The 14759-nt window shown below is 35.0% G+C and overlaps 1 protein-coding gene across 5 annotated transcripts in view; it reads left to right on the forward strand.

Moving 5' to 3' along the window:
• The window catches only part of LOC18789304 (BEACH domain-containing protein B), a 36805-nt gene continuing 25937 nt past the window's right edge, over positions 3892-14759 (forward strand). For 2 of the 5 annotated variants that reach the window (XM_020554538.1, XM_020554539.1), the window contains exons 1-10: positions 3892-4030; positions 4582-4806; positions 6957-7020; positions 7545-7776; positions 8681-8857; positions 9260-9583; positions 10734-10950; positions 11756-11824; positions 12306-12767; positions 12923-13217. In XM_020554538.1, the coding sequence (XP_020410127.1) occupies positions 4685-4806; positions 6957-7020; positions 7545-7776; positions 8681-8857; positions 9260-9583; positions 10734-10950; positions 11756-11824; positions 12306-12767; positions 12923-13217 (1962 nt within the window). In that variant the 5' untranslated portion in view covers positions 3892-4030; positions 4582-4684. The other 3 variants (XM_020554536.1, XM_020554537.1, XM_020554540.1) reach the window with 3 other exon arrangements.

Genomic DNA, 14759 nt, shown 5'->3' on the forward strand with positions numbered 1-14759 from the left:
TTAAATATTTTGCTTTTTTGAAATTATAGTCAATTTTCAATTTCTTGTGATTTTGATTGCTTTTACATTATGGTTCTGTCTTATTCAAATTCTAAGTAGGTAACATGTCATTAGGTTCATAGTTCGATATATACCATTGCACAATTACAACTAAAATTATCAATTACCTCTTTTATTTGAGAAATTCTGGAATTGCATTTATAATTCAGTAAAAAAAACACCACTAGACACAAATGGCCAATACAAACTAACCATAAATGACCATTACAATAACGAAGCCATCTAACATCAAAATTAAGACAAATAGGGCTCATCCATTAATGATCACACATGATTAAAGAAACTCTGGCATAGGCATCCCAACTAAAAGTGCAAACTCAAAACAATAAAAAAAAAAATAAAGTTTGAAAAAACCAAGCAAGAACAATACAAATAAAACTCACACAAAAGAGAGGTGAAAAGCTCTCATAAAGGAGATGTGAAAAATTATCACAAAATGGGAGGTAAAAACTACACAGAAACCCCAAAGAGTTTTTGTGACTAATTCCAAACATAAAGAAACCACAAAAAAGATGGTTGTAGAGATCTGACACTGAAACACAGGTCGATATCGGACGCTGAGACTCATCCGCCTATGACGAGTGGAGGAAAAGTATAACAAAACAAAGACAAATAGAGGAAAACCTTATGTCTCTGAAAATGGGGGAAGAAATGAGAAGGGAGGAAAGGAGAAGGGGAGAAGGGAGGAAGAACAGCGTCTTCCGCTACCCTCAAAGTGAAAACGGCTCTAGAGTGTTTTTACGAAAAATGGGATTTTCGAACTATCAATTAGCTCTTAACTAGTGACATTTCTTTTTCAAGTGTTATAAAAGTTTAAAGTTGAGTCTCCAAACACTCCCTTATTGAAGAAACTAAAACCGTGTGCCTAAACTATCTTCATCAATTTCGTATTGTTGTATGACTTGAATCAAATCCTACACCTCAAAAAGCTTGGTTTCTTATAATGAGTGCCATGATGTCTCCAAAATGGAACATGTTCTGTTCTTTTTGTTTCATGGCGTTGTAATGTCTATCCCAACACACAAGGCAACGCTACATCCTTGATGTTGTGATATAGTAGTCCACAAGGGTAACATTGAGATTTCATGTACGACATCTAACAATGACGATTCATTTATTTAAATATTATATAACAATAAGAAACAATATGATGACTTATAGAGAGAAGTTGGTATACATCGACGAGAAGATCATTTATTTATATATATTTGTGGGCCTGGGTTTATTCGCATAATACAATGCACTGGAGAATGTGGTCCTTATCTAAAAACCAAACACAAGAATAATAAACCATTAGTAGATTGTAGAACTAAACATTACTTAATTAATTACTTTTTGTTAATTAATTCATGAATTAATTACAATTAGATTCTAGTAATTCTTCTTACTTATTGGCCATTAGATTTTCCATTCGATCAAGGCATGACGAAACTGAACTGGCCAATCATGTGGAGACGATCATTTGTTTAGGTTTTAATTGGTGGAATTATGGGTTTAAGTAAGCCCCACTTGCACATGAAATGACCGTCTTTAGGAGACAAAACAAGAGAAGCCTTGCTGACCGCATTTTCTACTTGGCGACGCCGACGCGTAATTCTATTTAAAGAAAGGAAATGGGGTCGCAAAAAAAAGAAAAATAATTCAGATCTCGAAAGAAGAAAGCAGACTGACAGCATATTTAATTTGTAATGCATAATATTTCACTGACTTTCTTGAAATGTAAGCATAATTTAATAATAATAATAATAATATTTTTGTTTCCCGTGAGAGCCATGAGCATAAGGATCCAGAATTGTGGAATGCTTTGTAATGTACGGTACGTTTGCAAGTTCACAACTGAAACGGATGAAATATTGGTGGTGATGATTAATTTTATAACAATAAATTTTGTCCAAGATAATGGGAAAAATGAATAAATAAATCTAAATCTTGCACAAATAGGGAGAGCTGTTTTGTAATTATTTATTTTTTTCGGTTTTTCGAGAAAGCCCAACAATTAGGGCCCAAATTTGGGATCGATCAAAACCAATCAATAGAAAAAGAAAGGACCACAACCAGGGTGAAACTACCCAAAGAAAAGCCCATATTAGTAGTAACATGTGATTTTCCTTATAAGTCCAGATGAAAAAAAACATCAAAGCACTTTCATCTATGGTGTCATGGTAAAGACCAGGACGAGGAAGGGCGAGACACTATTTATGTGAATAGTGATTGTCCTACTCTTTTTTATTTTGCTTTTTCACCCATTGCCATAACAAGTAAAGACAAACACTATTCATATGAGATATGATGAGAGGAATTTGTATGGAGTTTTTGTGTGAAAAGTGAAGAATATGGCTATGTATTTTTGTGACGTCGTCATGAGATCAGCAAACCCAAACAGCAGCTCAGGCAATACTTGCCTTTGGGCTAGCATGGATAAATTGGGCTCATTTTTGGTCGGGCTGCCTTTCATTGTTGGAGGGCTTGTTCCAAACTTGGACTTTCTTTTGCCCAGGCAAATGAGTACCAGAGGAAGTGCTATCATAAAGAGAGGTTTGTAGAACAAGGCATGAGCTCTTTTATATACAACTCAAAAGAAAGTTATTCTACATTGGCCTATGTCAAAGTCGTGGATGTGGAATAGGTGAGATCAAATCGAGATGTGAGTTGAGATGGACATATGAGAGAGCTCTACCTTGTTATTGATGTTATCATCATTAAGTCAATATTTACATGTTATATTCAGTTTATAATAAGCAAATGAGTTATACTCTTAGTATTAACCTAAGTGATTAGGAAAGGTATGGGTGGGCATAAATCTAGCCAAATCGACCAATCTGACCCTAATGGTTTGGTTTTGAACTATTACAAATCGGCCTAATTGGACCGTCTATTTGTATATATATATATATTTTAAATTGTAGTTAACACACGTAGATAATAAATATATATGTATATTGAATTTGAAGTTTGATGGAACTTTGAAGTTATTTGCCTGTTGAATTTTAGGATGGTTTGATATGCTAGAAAATGAAGAAAAAAATGTAGCAAGTTATGATTTTTGTTGTAATTAGGCTAACAATGTTTTAACACGCAAAAGAAAAAAGAATTGGGCTTAAGCCCAAATTAGCCAAACCAAACTATCTTAAGTTGGTTTGGTTTGATTCGATTTTCTCTATGATTTTTGTCGAAACCAAACCGAACTAAAACGTTCTATTGTAATTGATTTGGCCGCAATTTTAGAGGTAAAACCAATCAAATTCAGACTATTCCCACCCCTGAGGAAAAGTGGATAAATAAATTAGGATTATGATATATCCATGTTTGATTATCTTCAATGTAACAAATGAAATCCAAACAAGTTAGTTTTGTAGGTAACCCAAGTTATATATGATGTGAAGTTGTAAGCATGTAAGTTTTAGACAATTAAGTTTTGACCCAAACTCTAAAGCCATATGAACCTACTTATCCATAGTCGTATGGATGAAGCTTCTTGCTTTATATTATTAATGAATTTATTAAAGGAAGGCTAACGACCAATTTGCATGCTCAAATCAGACTTCAGATTGTTGTGCTAGCTCTTTATTCCTTATCCACTTTATGTTTTTTCTTTTTGGAGAAGACACGTTTTATAAAAGGAAATGAATAATGCTACGGCAGCTTGTAAGCTTCACCGACAATAAACGACGACGTTTTTGAAATCGTTTTGGATGGTTAATAATTTTTTTTTAACTTTTATCGTTAATTTTCGACTCCCAGATAAACCACGCCCGCTAAATCAACCACCACCACACTAGCAGGGGCAATCTTGAAATTTAACGAGTTTTTGGGGTTTATTATATTTTCTTCCTTTCTTCTTCTTCTTCTCTTTTTTCGGCTTGCGCATTTTCTTTCGTTGATTCTACACTGACGCCATTGAAGAAGGAGCTCAGATCTCCAATCAGAAACCCTATCCAAACCATTATTTTGGACCCAGCGATCCGATCAGGTTCTCATCGTTTTCTTCCTGAAATTGATGAATTTGTATTATATAATTCAATCATGGAGTTCGAGTGTTCATCGTTGATCCATTATTTTTAATTGTTTTTATTTTCAAAGTTACCATCTTTATCGGCATTCATTTTATCAGATATTTCAATGTTGGCCTGGATAATGTGTGTTTGTAATTTTTTATTATTTATTAGCAGCTTATTTGAATTGAATTCAGGCTGTTTTTGCATGAAAGTGTTAGTTTTCTGATAGTTGGATAGTGTTTTTGTTAGTTTGCGAACAAGTTAAAGGAAAGGAATGGAAAATGAGCTGGAGGTTTTAGAAGATTTTATTGTATATTTTCTAAGAACACAGAAAGTCAACTTTAACCAGTGTATTTATTGTAGAAACTTAACTGAGCTCCTCTCATTGTTAATTCTTCCTGCAACCAATTTTTAGTCCTTCTCCACTGGTTCCAAAATTTGTGGATTAGGTGGCAGTTTTTCAGTGTGATTTAGGGTGTATGAGCAATTTTTCTGACTTAATGGTGACTTATGTACTATGTAATAGAAAGGCGAGCCTGTTGAAGGTGATGGGCTGGAATTACCATTCGTATCCTAACTATTGGATAATGAAGCATTGACTTATATATAAATCTTGGCGGTGGGGAAGCATGAATATTGTCAAGGGTGTTGCTGACCTAATTCGAAGGACTTCTGGTGGCCATGATGGAGATTCTGCTTCAGGGTCACAAGCTCAGAAGTTCTCTCCCCCTGGTCCGAAAATCCGATTCAGGTACTTATGCTTCACCGTGATGATTACTGCTGAATACTGATTGTTTTAATCTGGCATGTTAGTTATTGTAAATTATGGTTTTGTGGTTTCTTTTGTGGGGATGTTATATTAAATTGATTACAGACTACAGTAAAGTACTTCAACTATTGTAATAAAAGGACTGATATGTTTAATTACTGTTGCATGATTTGAGGAATATTTGGAAGGATCCTAGTTACTTTCAGCTAATTAAATGTCTAATTTTTTGAAAAAAAAAAAAAAAACTGAATGGTTGAGAATTTTATTCTCCTCCCTTAGTAACAAAAGTGAACCCAAAGCTAGCCTATAGGCCTCACTGTCTCCAGCCCAGTGGCGGTGCTTGCATCTCATTCTTGGGGATGTTGCTCCGCCACAGCTCTATTGTTTAGAGAGCTTTCGTTTTCTGTAATTTTGTTAGATTGAGGAGCTGCTGTAGGGTGGTCTTTAGAGTTTTGACTTATGATGTCATATGCTTAATTTGGTTATGTTTTTTTTATGAGAGTTGTATCAAGATGTTGGCGGACCTCTTGTTCACTGAGTTTTTCTACTGTGTTTTAGGGTTGTTATTAATAAAACTTTGTTTAGGGCAGGGGCTAATATAAGTCTTTAGCCCAAATCATAGTATCCTACAGATTAAAAAAGCCCATATGAAGGCTAAAGTTGAGTGGAAATTGAACCTTTGAAGAAATGTGGCGATCACACTATATCTGGAGAAAGAATTCTTCAGAATTTCATTTAGGTAGAAAGAAAAAGAAGGGCATTTGACGATGTTAGGGGGGAGGAGGTTGATAATTGTGGGAGAGAGTCCGATTTTCGGCTATTTTATGGGTTCCAGTATACCCACAATTTAGGGGATATTCCTTTTCTGTTATACTGTCTGATTGGAAAGCTGTAGTATCTTAGAGTATTGTTCTGGAAGTCTGTGCTATTTGATGTAGTTTTTTGGTGGCTGTTTTAAATCTTGTGGCCGTAAGACATATTTTCCTCTGTTTTGTACTCTTTCTTTTCCTTTAATGAAAGTTTTTCATATGAAGAAAAAGAGTTACAAGAGAATATTGATAGCCAAAAGCCTTTCATAGGATCTCACTACCATCTGGTGATCTTGAAAGGTGTCCTGTGGCTAAGACCTGACTAGCAATCTCTAAGAATTGTGGATAGGGAAAGCATGCACAACAAAAAATTGCAATACATGAGAAAAGTAAGAGAAACCCTGAGAAATGTATTTCCGAGAACTTCAAACGAACCTCTCTCCAGAATACTAGAATCACACCCATTTATTGGACTTTGTAAATACTCCTAATGACTAAATTCTACAAGGGGTAATGCTCAAGAGGGATTCTCCACAACCATTTTCCCAATAACACATTATTTCCTTTCGCCAAATTCCTAAAGCCAACCAACCACCGTCCTTTGGTTTGTGCACCGAACCCATCTATCTAAATGATCATTTTTCCCCTCTCCGATCCTCTCCCAAAACCCCTTGTTAGAGTTTTTCAAAAGTTTTAGCTACTTTACTTTGCAATGGGCATAAAATAAGTGGGAATGCTATTCAAGACCGACCGAATCAGGGTAAGTGCTCCCTTCCTATAAAGACATTCTCTCCCCCACCTATCTAATCTTTTCCTCTCTTTCTCAACAACTGGATCCCGGAAATATAAAGCACACAGATTGCCCCCAAATCAAGTCCCAAATAACTCAAGGGTCACTCTCCAAGTGGCTAGTCCTAACTCACAACCCAAAATCCTAGCCAACGACTCTAATCTCTTCTCTACATTAATACCGACAGACAAACTGTTATACTTGTTAATTTTCAGGTCCAACATTAAGGCAAGCTATATGAGTAACTATTGTACACATTTGCTGTTCAACCATACAATGCAATTACACGGTATGGGCATGCGTTGTATGGTACCGCAAATCGAAGAAGTCATTATTTTTAAATTTATGATGTCTGATTCAGTAAACCATTTGGTACCTTGATTTTATTTTATTTTATTCTGCTGTTAGTCATTCCTTTTTTTACACTATCTTGTGACATCAATGTGCAGAATTACTTACTACTTTTTTTTATAAGAGAATTTATTAACTATTTTAGGATGAATATTTTGATGACATGGCCTTTATTTTTCCAGTGAAGTTGGAGATGAAGCTGTCCTGAATATACTTTGGGATAGATACGAAAAAGCTATTGATAAGGTATGCTTGGAAGTTTATTACTTTCTCAAATTCTTTATCCCAAAATTCTAGCTCCCTAGAGGCTGCTTGTAATTATGAATTTTTTTTTCCTGATGTAATATACGTAAGTACATTTTGTCTAGGCCACTTATAAAATGTTCTTATGAACCACGTCCAAGACTTGAAACAAGGGATTTTTTGTCGTGCCATAAACAAAGAAATTCTTCCTTTTTGTTTTGTAAAAAACAAGAAAGGGTAAGGAAATGTTTTGTCGTTTGGGTTGGGCTCCTAAGTGGGACACTAGTTAAATACATCATTAGGTCAATTTTCAGACATAAAATTCAGTTTGCAGCCATAACATTCCTGTCTGAGATTGGGGACTGGCTGGCCTTGTACAAGATCAGACCAACTCACTTTAATTTCTCCTTGTTTTGGCACAAATTGATATCAGAAAATGACAATAATAGCTTTTCTTGTTCCTAGTGAGCTCTAGTTGTCACATGCTTATAATTATGTGATATATTTTTTGTTCACTCAATGTATAGGTGGAAAAGAGGAGGCTGTTTCATGTTTTTCTCAAGCAGTTTCTAGTTGTATACAAGAACTGGGAACCAGTAAATTCTGGCCAAATTTCAGAGGTTGCTTCAACTACCATCCAAACTGCAGAGTATTCATCAAACTCAGATGTAGTTATTGGCTGCTTTGCTGGGCATCCTGCAGAAGTCATTTTAATATTGACTGAAGAGATTACACAATTAACTGCTATGGTTGCAGAGTGTAAGTTGAACTTCCTGTTTGGTTTTTAGAAAATTGCTTTGGTGTGCGGTATTCCTATATTAAATTCTTCTGGTAAAATTTTTGTGAAACAATAATTCTTTCTTTATCTTATGACAGTTTTTTGGCCCTATGCCTGATATCCTGTATAAAGTCCAATTGAGAATGGCCTTCTTCACTAGCCAAATGTTAAGATCCCAAACTTGGAAGTTACTATTTATTTATTTTATTACCATGGACATGACAAAAAAATTTTCTACTCAAGCTGAGTAAAATTTTTGGAAACTGACTTCGTAGTTTCGAATCTGCTTTCCACCCAAAATGTTATTAGGCAATCCTAGAGTTAGTTATCGTGTGTTTCTTAATCAATGTACTTCTGCTTTTGTTAATTATTATTTTAGTATCATTATTTTATGAACACTGACACTGAGGCTGTTGGCATGGTTGCACATAAAGTACTCCAAATGTTTCCCTTTCTAATCGCTGCCTTTTGTCGTATCTTTTATAATTTTATTGCATAAAAATGTTATTTTACTTGTATATCAGCATGGTAGGTATTCATGAAAAATTTGGGAGTTTGATATGCCTTTTGGGACAAATTTGTAACTACTCACTTTTCATTTGACCTCTCTCATTGCCGTCTTTATTGTATCTTGTTTCAAAGTTATTGTCAATGTGAATTTATCCCCCCCCCCCCTTCCTTTTTGGATGGAAGGCATTTGGTGAATTTTTTTTCAGGAATGTGGTCATGGTAGAATGATATGTTAGCACTTGATATCTGGTTAATTATTTTCTTTATGGCTGTTCTATCCCTCTTATATTAGTAAGTGTAGTCTTCCTTCCTTCAGTTTTGGTTTTCTTGCTAAGTCATTTATGGTTTACCTTCTTTTTCCCATGGTTAATCCAGTAAACACCAGTACAGTTCGTTCATCAGCAGACTTATCTAGCCATTCCACAACCTTAAATATCATATCTGAAGGAATGCCACTCCTGGATGCTCTTATGATTGTTACCCGTTCATTGCACAATTGCAGAGTTTTTGGGTACCATGGTGGGATTCAAAAGCTGACGGCATTAATGAAAGGTATTATATATGTTATTATTTGCTAGTGAACTTTCTTTTTTATGGTGACACATTTTGTTCGAAATATGTCCAGTAGTGCCGGAAGTTTCATTGTCTCTTGGATTTAGATTGTGTTTGCCACTTATGTGGAGATAGAGAACAAGAAAAAAGATTTGGTTTGAGGAGTTTATTCTTTTATTTTTTCCATTGTCTAAAACAGCATTGCACTAAAAATTATTATTTAATAAATAGAATAGAATCAGTGAAACATTCGGATTCAAGCATTCAATGAATTAACCCAGGTTTAAAGGAAGTCATAATATCCCTAATGAATTAACTTGATCTTGCAAAACGTCTGTTGAACCCAGAGGTATATAGATACCATTGCTAATTTTACATTGTGGTTTTTTATTTTTATTTCAGGGGTTGTAGTCCAGCTTAAAACGATAAGTGGTGCACTTTCAGCTGATGAAAAGTCATCTGATTATACTGTGGAGAGGACTGGACTCCTGCAACAAATACTTGTATATGTGGTGTCAATAATATGTAGTTTCATTGATTTAAATTCAAATGTGTATGAGAAAGGTCAGTTGTATAGTAATACTATAGGCTCTGTTTCAAGGGATGGTACATCTCCAGTTGACTCTTCTGGTAGTTCAAAGGTTCCTTCTAGTGAAATAAGGTTACGATGGCATCAGAGGGCAGTTGTGTCTGTGATGGAAGCTGGTGGACTTAATTGGTTAGTAGGTAAGGTAGGCAAATATATTTTTCCTGTTCTTTTGTGTGTTTTTTTTTTTTTTTTTTTTTTTTTTGGGGTGAGGATGAGGCAGGAACTTTTTATTTATAACCTAATACATCACATCTCAACTTGGTGATACACACTGGAAACTCGTGCCAGATTCTTAAAAATAACTTTTTCTTTAGTCATACCAGCTTAGACATTTAACGGTACAGTTTGGACATCTTCGATACATGATTTAATTTAATTTCTAAATTAATTTTCATTTGTACTTTTCTTTAGAAAATATTTAATCTATATTTAAGACCTTTTTTTTTGTCTTTTTCTTCTTTATTATGTATATATATATATGATTATTGTTATTATTATTAAATTTCCTTTCTGAGGAAATAAGATCAGAAGTGCTAAATAAATTCATTTGTTTTCCCTTTTTATTGCTACTGTTATATTATTATTATTATTATTAGCCCTTTGGCATGCACGAATTGGCCTTTTGTTTACTGAGAAATTCTCTTTATTTTTATGGTAATTTTGAGAAACTTACTTAGCTTGTTCTTTTCTTTTTTAAATAGAAAAAAAGTCTCATATTTTTAAGGTAGAGTTGGGGTATAACATGTCTTCTTGTTAGTTTTCCTTAAAAAAAAAAAAAAAAAACTAAATGTTAAAAGATTGTAAATTACTATGTTATCCTCACTTAATAGTTTTTTTTTTTCTCTCTTAATATTTTGATTAGGTAAAGGTATTTTTTACTATTTTGTTGTGCCTTTTATAGCTATTGTTTTGTATGTTCTTTTTGATATTTTGAAACTCAATTATCTCCTGTGCCTTCTAGTCATATTTTCAATAGTTGAATGAATTCATATTTTGTCCCTGGTGTGTGCTATTAGTATTGTTACGTTTCTGTTGGGTTCAGTGCTCATAATTCATGAGGATATCCTACACTACCCCATCCCAGTTCCTGTTCTCCCGTGATCCTGCTCTTTTCCGGCCCTGCCCCTCATTTTTTAGCTTTTGGGTAGCATTTGAGTTGCCTGAAGACCCCAATTCTTATGGCATCTGTATGATATTCCTTATGTCCAAACAATGATACTGCCTTTTGTAAACCCTGTACTCTCTTTGTATCTATATTTTCATTGATGGGGATTGTTCTCGTTCCAGAGCTGCTGCGTGTAATCAGAAGGTTAAGCATGAAAGAACGGTGGACGGACACATCACTTCTAGATTTGTCTTTAAGAATTCTTCATTCAACATTATCTCAGAACCCTCGTGGGCAAAATCATTTTAAAAGCATTGGAGGACTTGAAGTTCTGTTGGATGGTCTTGGAATACCGTCAAGTAATGGGCTAATGTCGAAACGTTCTGCTGTTGAGAAAAGGTAATACTAACTCTTGTATGGTCTTCCATCTTGAGGTTTGGTGCTATCATATGTGCAAAATTTTCTGAAAATGTTAGTGAATAGTGGACAACTTTCGTTTTGATTTGGGGAATTATATTCAAGAGTGAGATAATTTCTTTGAAATGCTTCCCGTATCTGTTTGATCTTTTTTTTTTTTTGGTCGTATATCTGTTTGATCTCCGTAAACATAGAGATTATGCAGTTAAAGCTAATCTTTTGTTTGTTGGATGGTTGGTCACGTAAGGCATAAGTAGCTTTAGTTGGTGGCGTCGGGGGTTATTTTGACAAAGGAATACTGCTCTTCCTGATGAAGAGTATCCATTAGTTAATTTATGGATTTTTCTTTAGATGAAACCTTGCTTTTTTGGTTCTGCATGTTCTAATATGCATGCATCTATATTAAGAACATATTCATATTTATCCATGGTAATTAAGTGGCAAGTCATGCAAAAAGGGCCGAAGAAGTTTGGTGCCTAAAGTAACATTTACCCTGAATATAGAAATATATATGACTACCAAGGGCAGTTGTAAAAGGAGGAATCTGTGTAACATAATTGCATATGCTTTCATTTTGCTTTTTATGAAGTAATTTAACGGACATAGTTACCTTTCTCTGATTTGAATTGATTTACTATGTGAATTAACAGTTTTTCTGACTTGACTCAGAGTGACTGAGAATTATATGTGGATGGATATTTCCTGTTTGAGTGGGAACTTCTGGCTCTTTGTGTTATACGGTACCTTCTCTTGTAAGCTCTAATATACTTCTGATATTTGATTGCAGATATGAGAACACCTTGTTAAAAATTTTCCAGCTCCATGTTCTTTCTCTGGAAGTTCTCAAAGAGGCCGTGTATCCTTTTGTGTCCTTCGTTGGTTAACTTATGAAGCTTTTGTACTTTTTGTTTAAATTGGTATGTTGGAGTTTTTTTTAATCGACAGTATTTTGGATTTCCTGATCCCCTTTTCCCCATACATGAGAACTGTGATTCTTGTTGTATACCTTATGTGTTTATTGGATTTATGCTTGTACCCACTGAATTTGTTGGAGTCCTTCAATGCATACATGCTGCATGGATGCATATATTGAATGAACTGTTGCATTTTTGTTTTGACATTGTAAGCCCCTCATGATTTAAGGAAAGTACTGTTACTATTCAATTGATTTCTTTTTGACACAATAAGGCTGAAGTTTTGCCTTTTCATTATTCCCTTTACGATGGTTTACCAAATACTAGGGGAGATTGTATCTGTGCCACAAATGATTCTCAGTTAATGCCGAAAAAAATTTAAAAAAAAATTTTTTTTTTTTGATTCCCTTGACAAGTGTGCAGCTATGGAAATATCAGCAACTTGCAATTTCTGTGTGAAAATGGGAGGGTTCAAAAATTCGCAAATAGCTTTTGCTCACCTGCTTTCATGTTTCAAGAGTACAAACAGCAGACCAAGGATATGTCTGGTCAGCTTGATTTCCAAATGCCTATGGTTGACTTTGGAAGTGATAATACTGTGAAAAACCATATAGCAGAGACTTCTGTGGCACTTCCTGCCAATGTTTCTTACTCTCAACTTTGGAGTGATTATGCTGTGAAGCTGAGCAGGGTATTTTGTTCTTTTCTTCCTGCTTCAGAAGACATTAAATCTCATGATCTCGAAGCGTCCACTGGCCAGACCGTTGTGGCAGTTTCTTCATTGTATGGTGAACTTTCAATCAAATGGGTTATGAGGGTTCTTGTTACAGTGTTCCCCTGCATTAAGGCCTGTTCAAATCAAAATGATTTGCCAAGCCACTTAAGGTGAACTTCTATTAGCAGTAATGTACCATCTTATGTTTCTTTGGTTAGATATTGTTTACTATTTGTTAGATGTTGCTACCTCAGTTTTAATGTACTTGTTCAATTTCTCTCTCTTTCTTGTGACTCTTTTTTCATGTTTGTTTCCTTATCTGTAGGGTCTTTGTCAATACTCTGCAACATTGTGTTTTGAATGCATTTAGGAAGGTTCTTGTTTCATCCCCTGCATCCCTCAAAGTATTTCGGGACGAGGGAATCTGGGAACTCATATTTTCTGAGCATTTTTTCTACTTTGGACCAGCTTCTGATGACCTTTCTGGAGAGTGTTGCACATACAAGGAGTCCCCTCCTGAACTACTTTCTGCTTTTAGTGGCATCAACAATATTCTCCAAATGGAAGTAATTTCTTTTGTGGAGTTCGCTGCAACTTCTAATGGAAGTGCACATAACTTGGTAGGTCTCCGCTTGCTTGATGATGTGCGTTTTCCGACATTTACTCTTCACTGTACTTACATGCTTTGTTTAAGATAACTGGTCAAATGAACTTGCACTTTAGTGTCCATAAGTACATGGTGTTTTATTGTGCTTAGTAAATATAAGTATGGATGCGAAAGTGGTTCCAGGGTTTCATATGGGTATTAGGTGTCGTAAGGCTGATAAAGTTATTAAGGAATGCCGTCTTGTTTTTGTATGGTGGTTGTTAAGTTTCTCCATTCCAAAGCTTAAGCTGTTAGGAGTCAAACCCGAGGGATAACACATATCAACTATCAAGATTAAGTAAACAACACAAACTTACACTTTCTATCACTTAAGGCACCCACAAAAACATAACCAAATGACTTGTATGTGTAGAACATAAATTAGGGTTATTGAGGTTTGAGCTAACTACTAGAGACAACCAAGATTTAAAGCTACGTTTAGTTACAGTTAATCGCGAATGCTGAAGTTGTTGGAAACTGGCCTAAAATTGTATCTTGAGCAAAAGAAAATGTAACACACACCATGGCTCTGATTGATGTCTGCGCCCTAGTTTCTAACTCAAGTCCGATGCAGGTTTGAGGGATTTGTGGATATCCCCCCGGCATCTTGATTTAAATGATGGAAAGTTCTTTGTGGTATTATCCTGTGCACGAATTTGCATCCCACAAAGACATGTTACATTTATTCTTTTTCTTTTTGTTGGAAAGAAATATTACTTCATTAATTCAAAATTTGCGTGGTTTGGAGGAAAAAGGCGCAAGTTATGTGAGATTGCATGTGTTTGGCTGTGCTCTGGGTAGTTTGGTTGGAAATCTAGAAATCTAAAAGAATGGAATGATTTTGTTCTTCTCATTCTGTTGTATTTATAAGATGTACAAAGTATACAAATAATGTAAGTATACAAAGTCAACTATATTAATAATAATAAACCCTAAACCTAATATATCACGTCAACAGTCCCCCACAAGTTGGTGCATAGATATCACACATGCCCAACTTGGATAGTGATGTATGGAAGTCTTTGCTAGAAACTGCATGGGTCCATCATGTCAGCTAGCTGGTATGCTTTCTTGATGTGAGGCACAGTAATGATACCGTTCACAATATTATCCTTGATGAATTGTCTGTCAACCTCAATGTGTTTGGTTTTGTCATGTTGGATAGGATTATTAGCAATTTCAATGGGTGTGGTATTATCACAATACAACACCATTGGTTTCGTGGGGCCAAATCCAAGTTCATTCATTAGGATCTTCAACCAAATCAATTATGTCATAGTATGATGAAGAGCTCGATATTCAGCTTCTGCACTAGACAAAGAAACCACCCTTTTGCATCTTGCTTCTGCAAGTTACTAGATTGCCTCATACGAATGACGCATAACCAGATATAGACTTCCTATCAAACTTAGATCCTGCATAGTCAGAGTCTGTGTAACCCTCTATATCCAAGTTTCTATTCTTAGAGAACAAGATACTTTTACCAGGAGATGACTTCAAATACTGAAGTATATGG

Source organism: Prunus persica, chromosome G1, assembly GCF_000346465.2.
Source record: "Prunus persica cultivar Lovell chromosome G1, Prunus_persica_NCBIv2, whole genome shotgun sequence".
NCBI classification, from domain to species: domain Eukaryota; kingdom Viridiplantae; phylum Streptophyta; class Magnoliopsida; order Rosales; family Rosaceae; genus Prunus; species Prunus persica.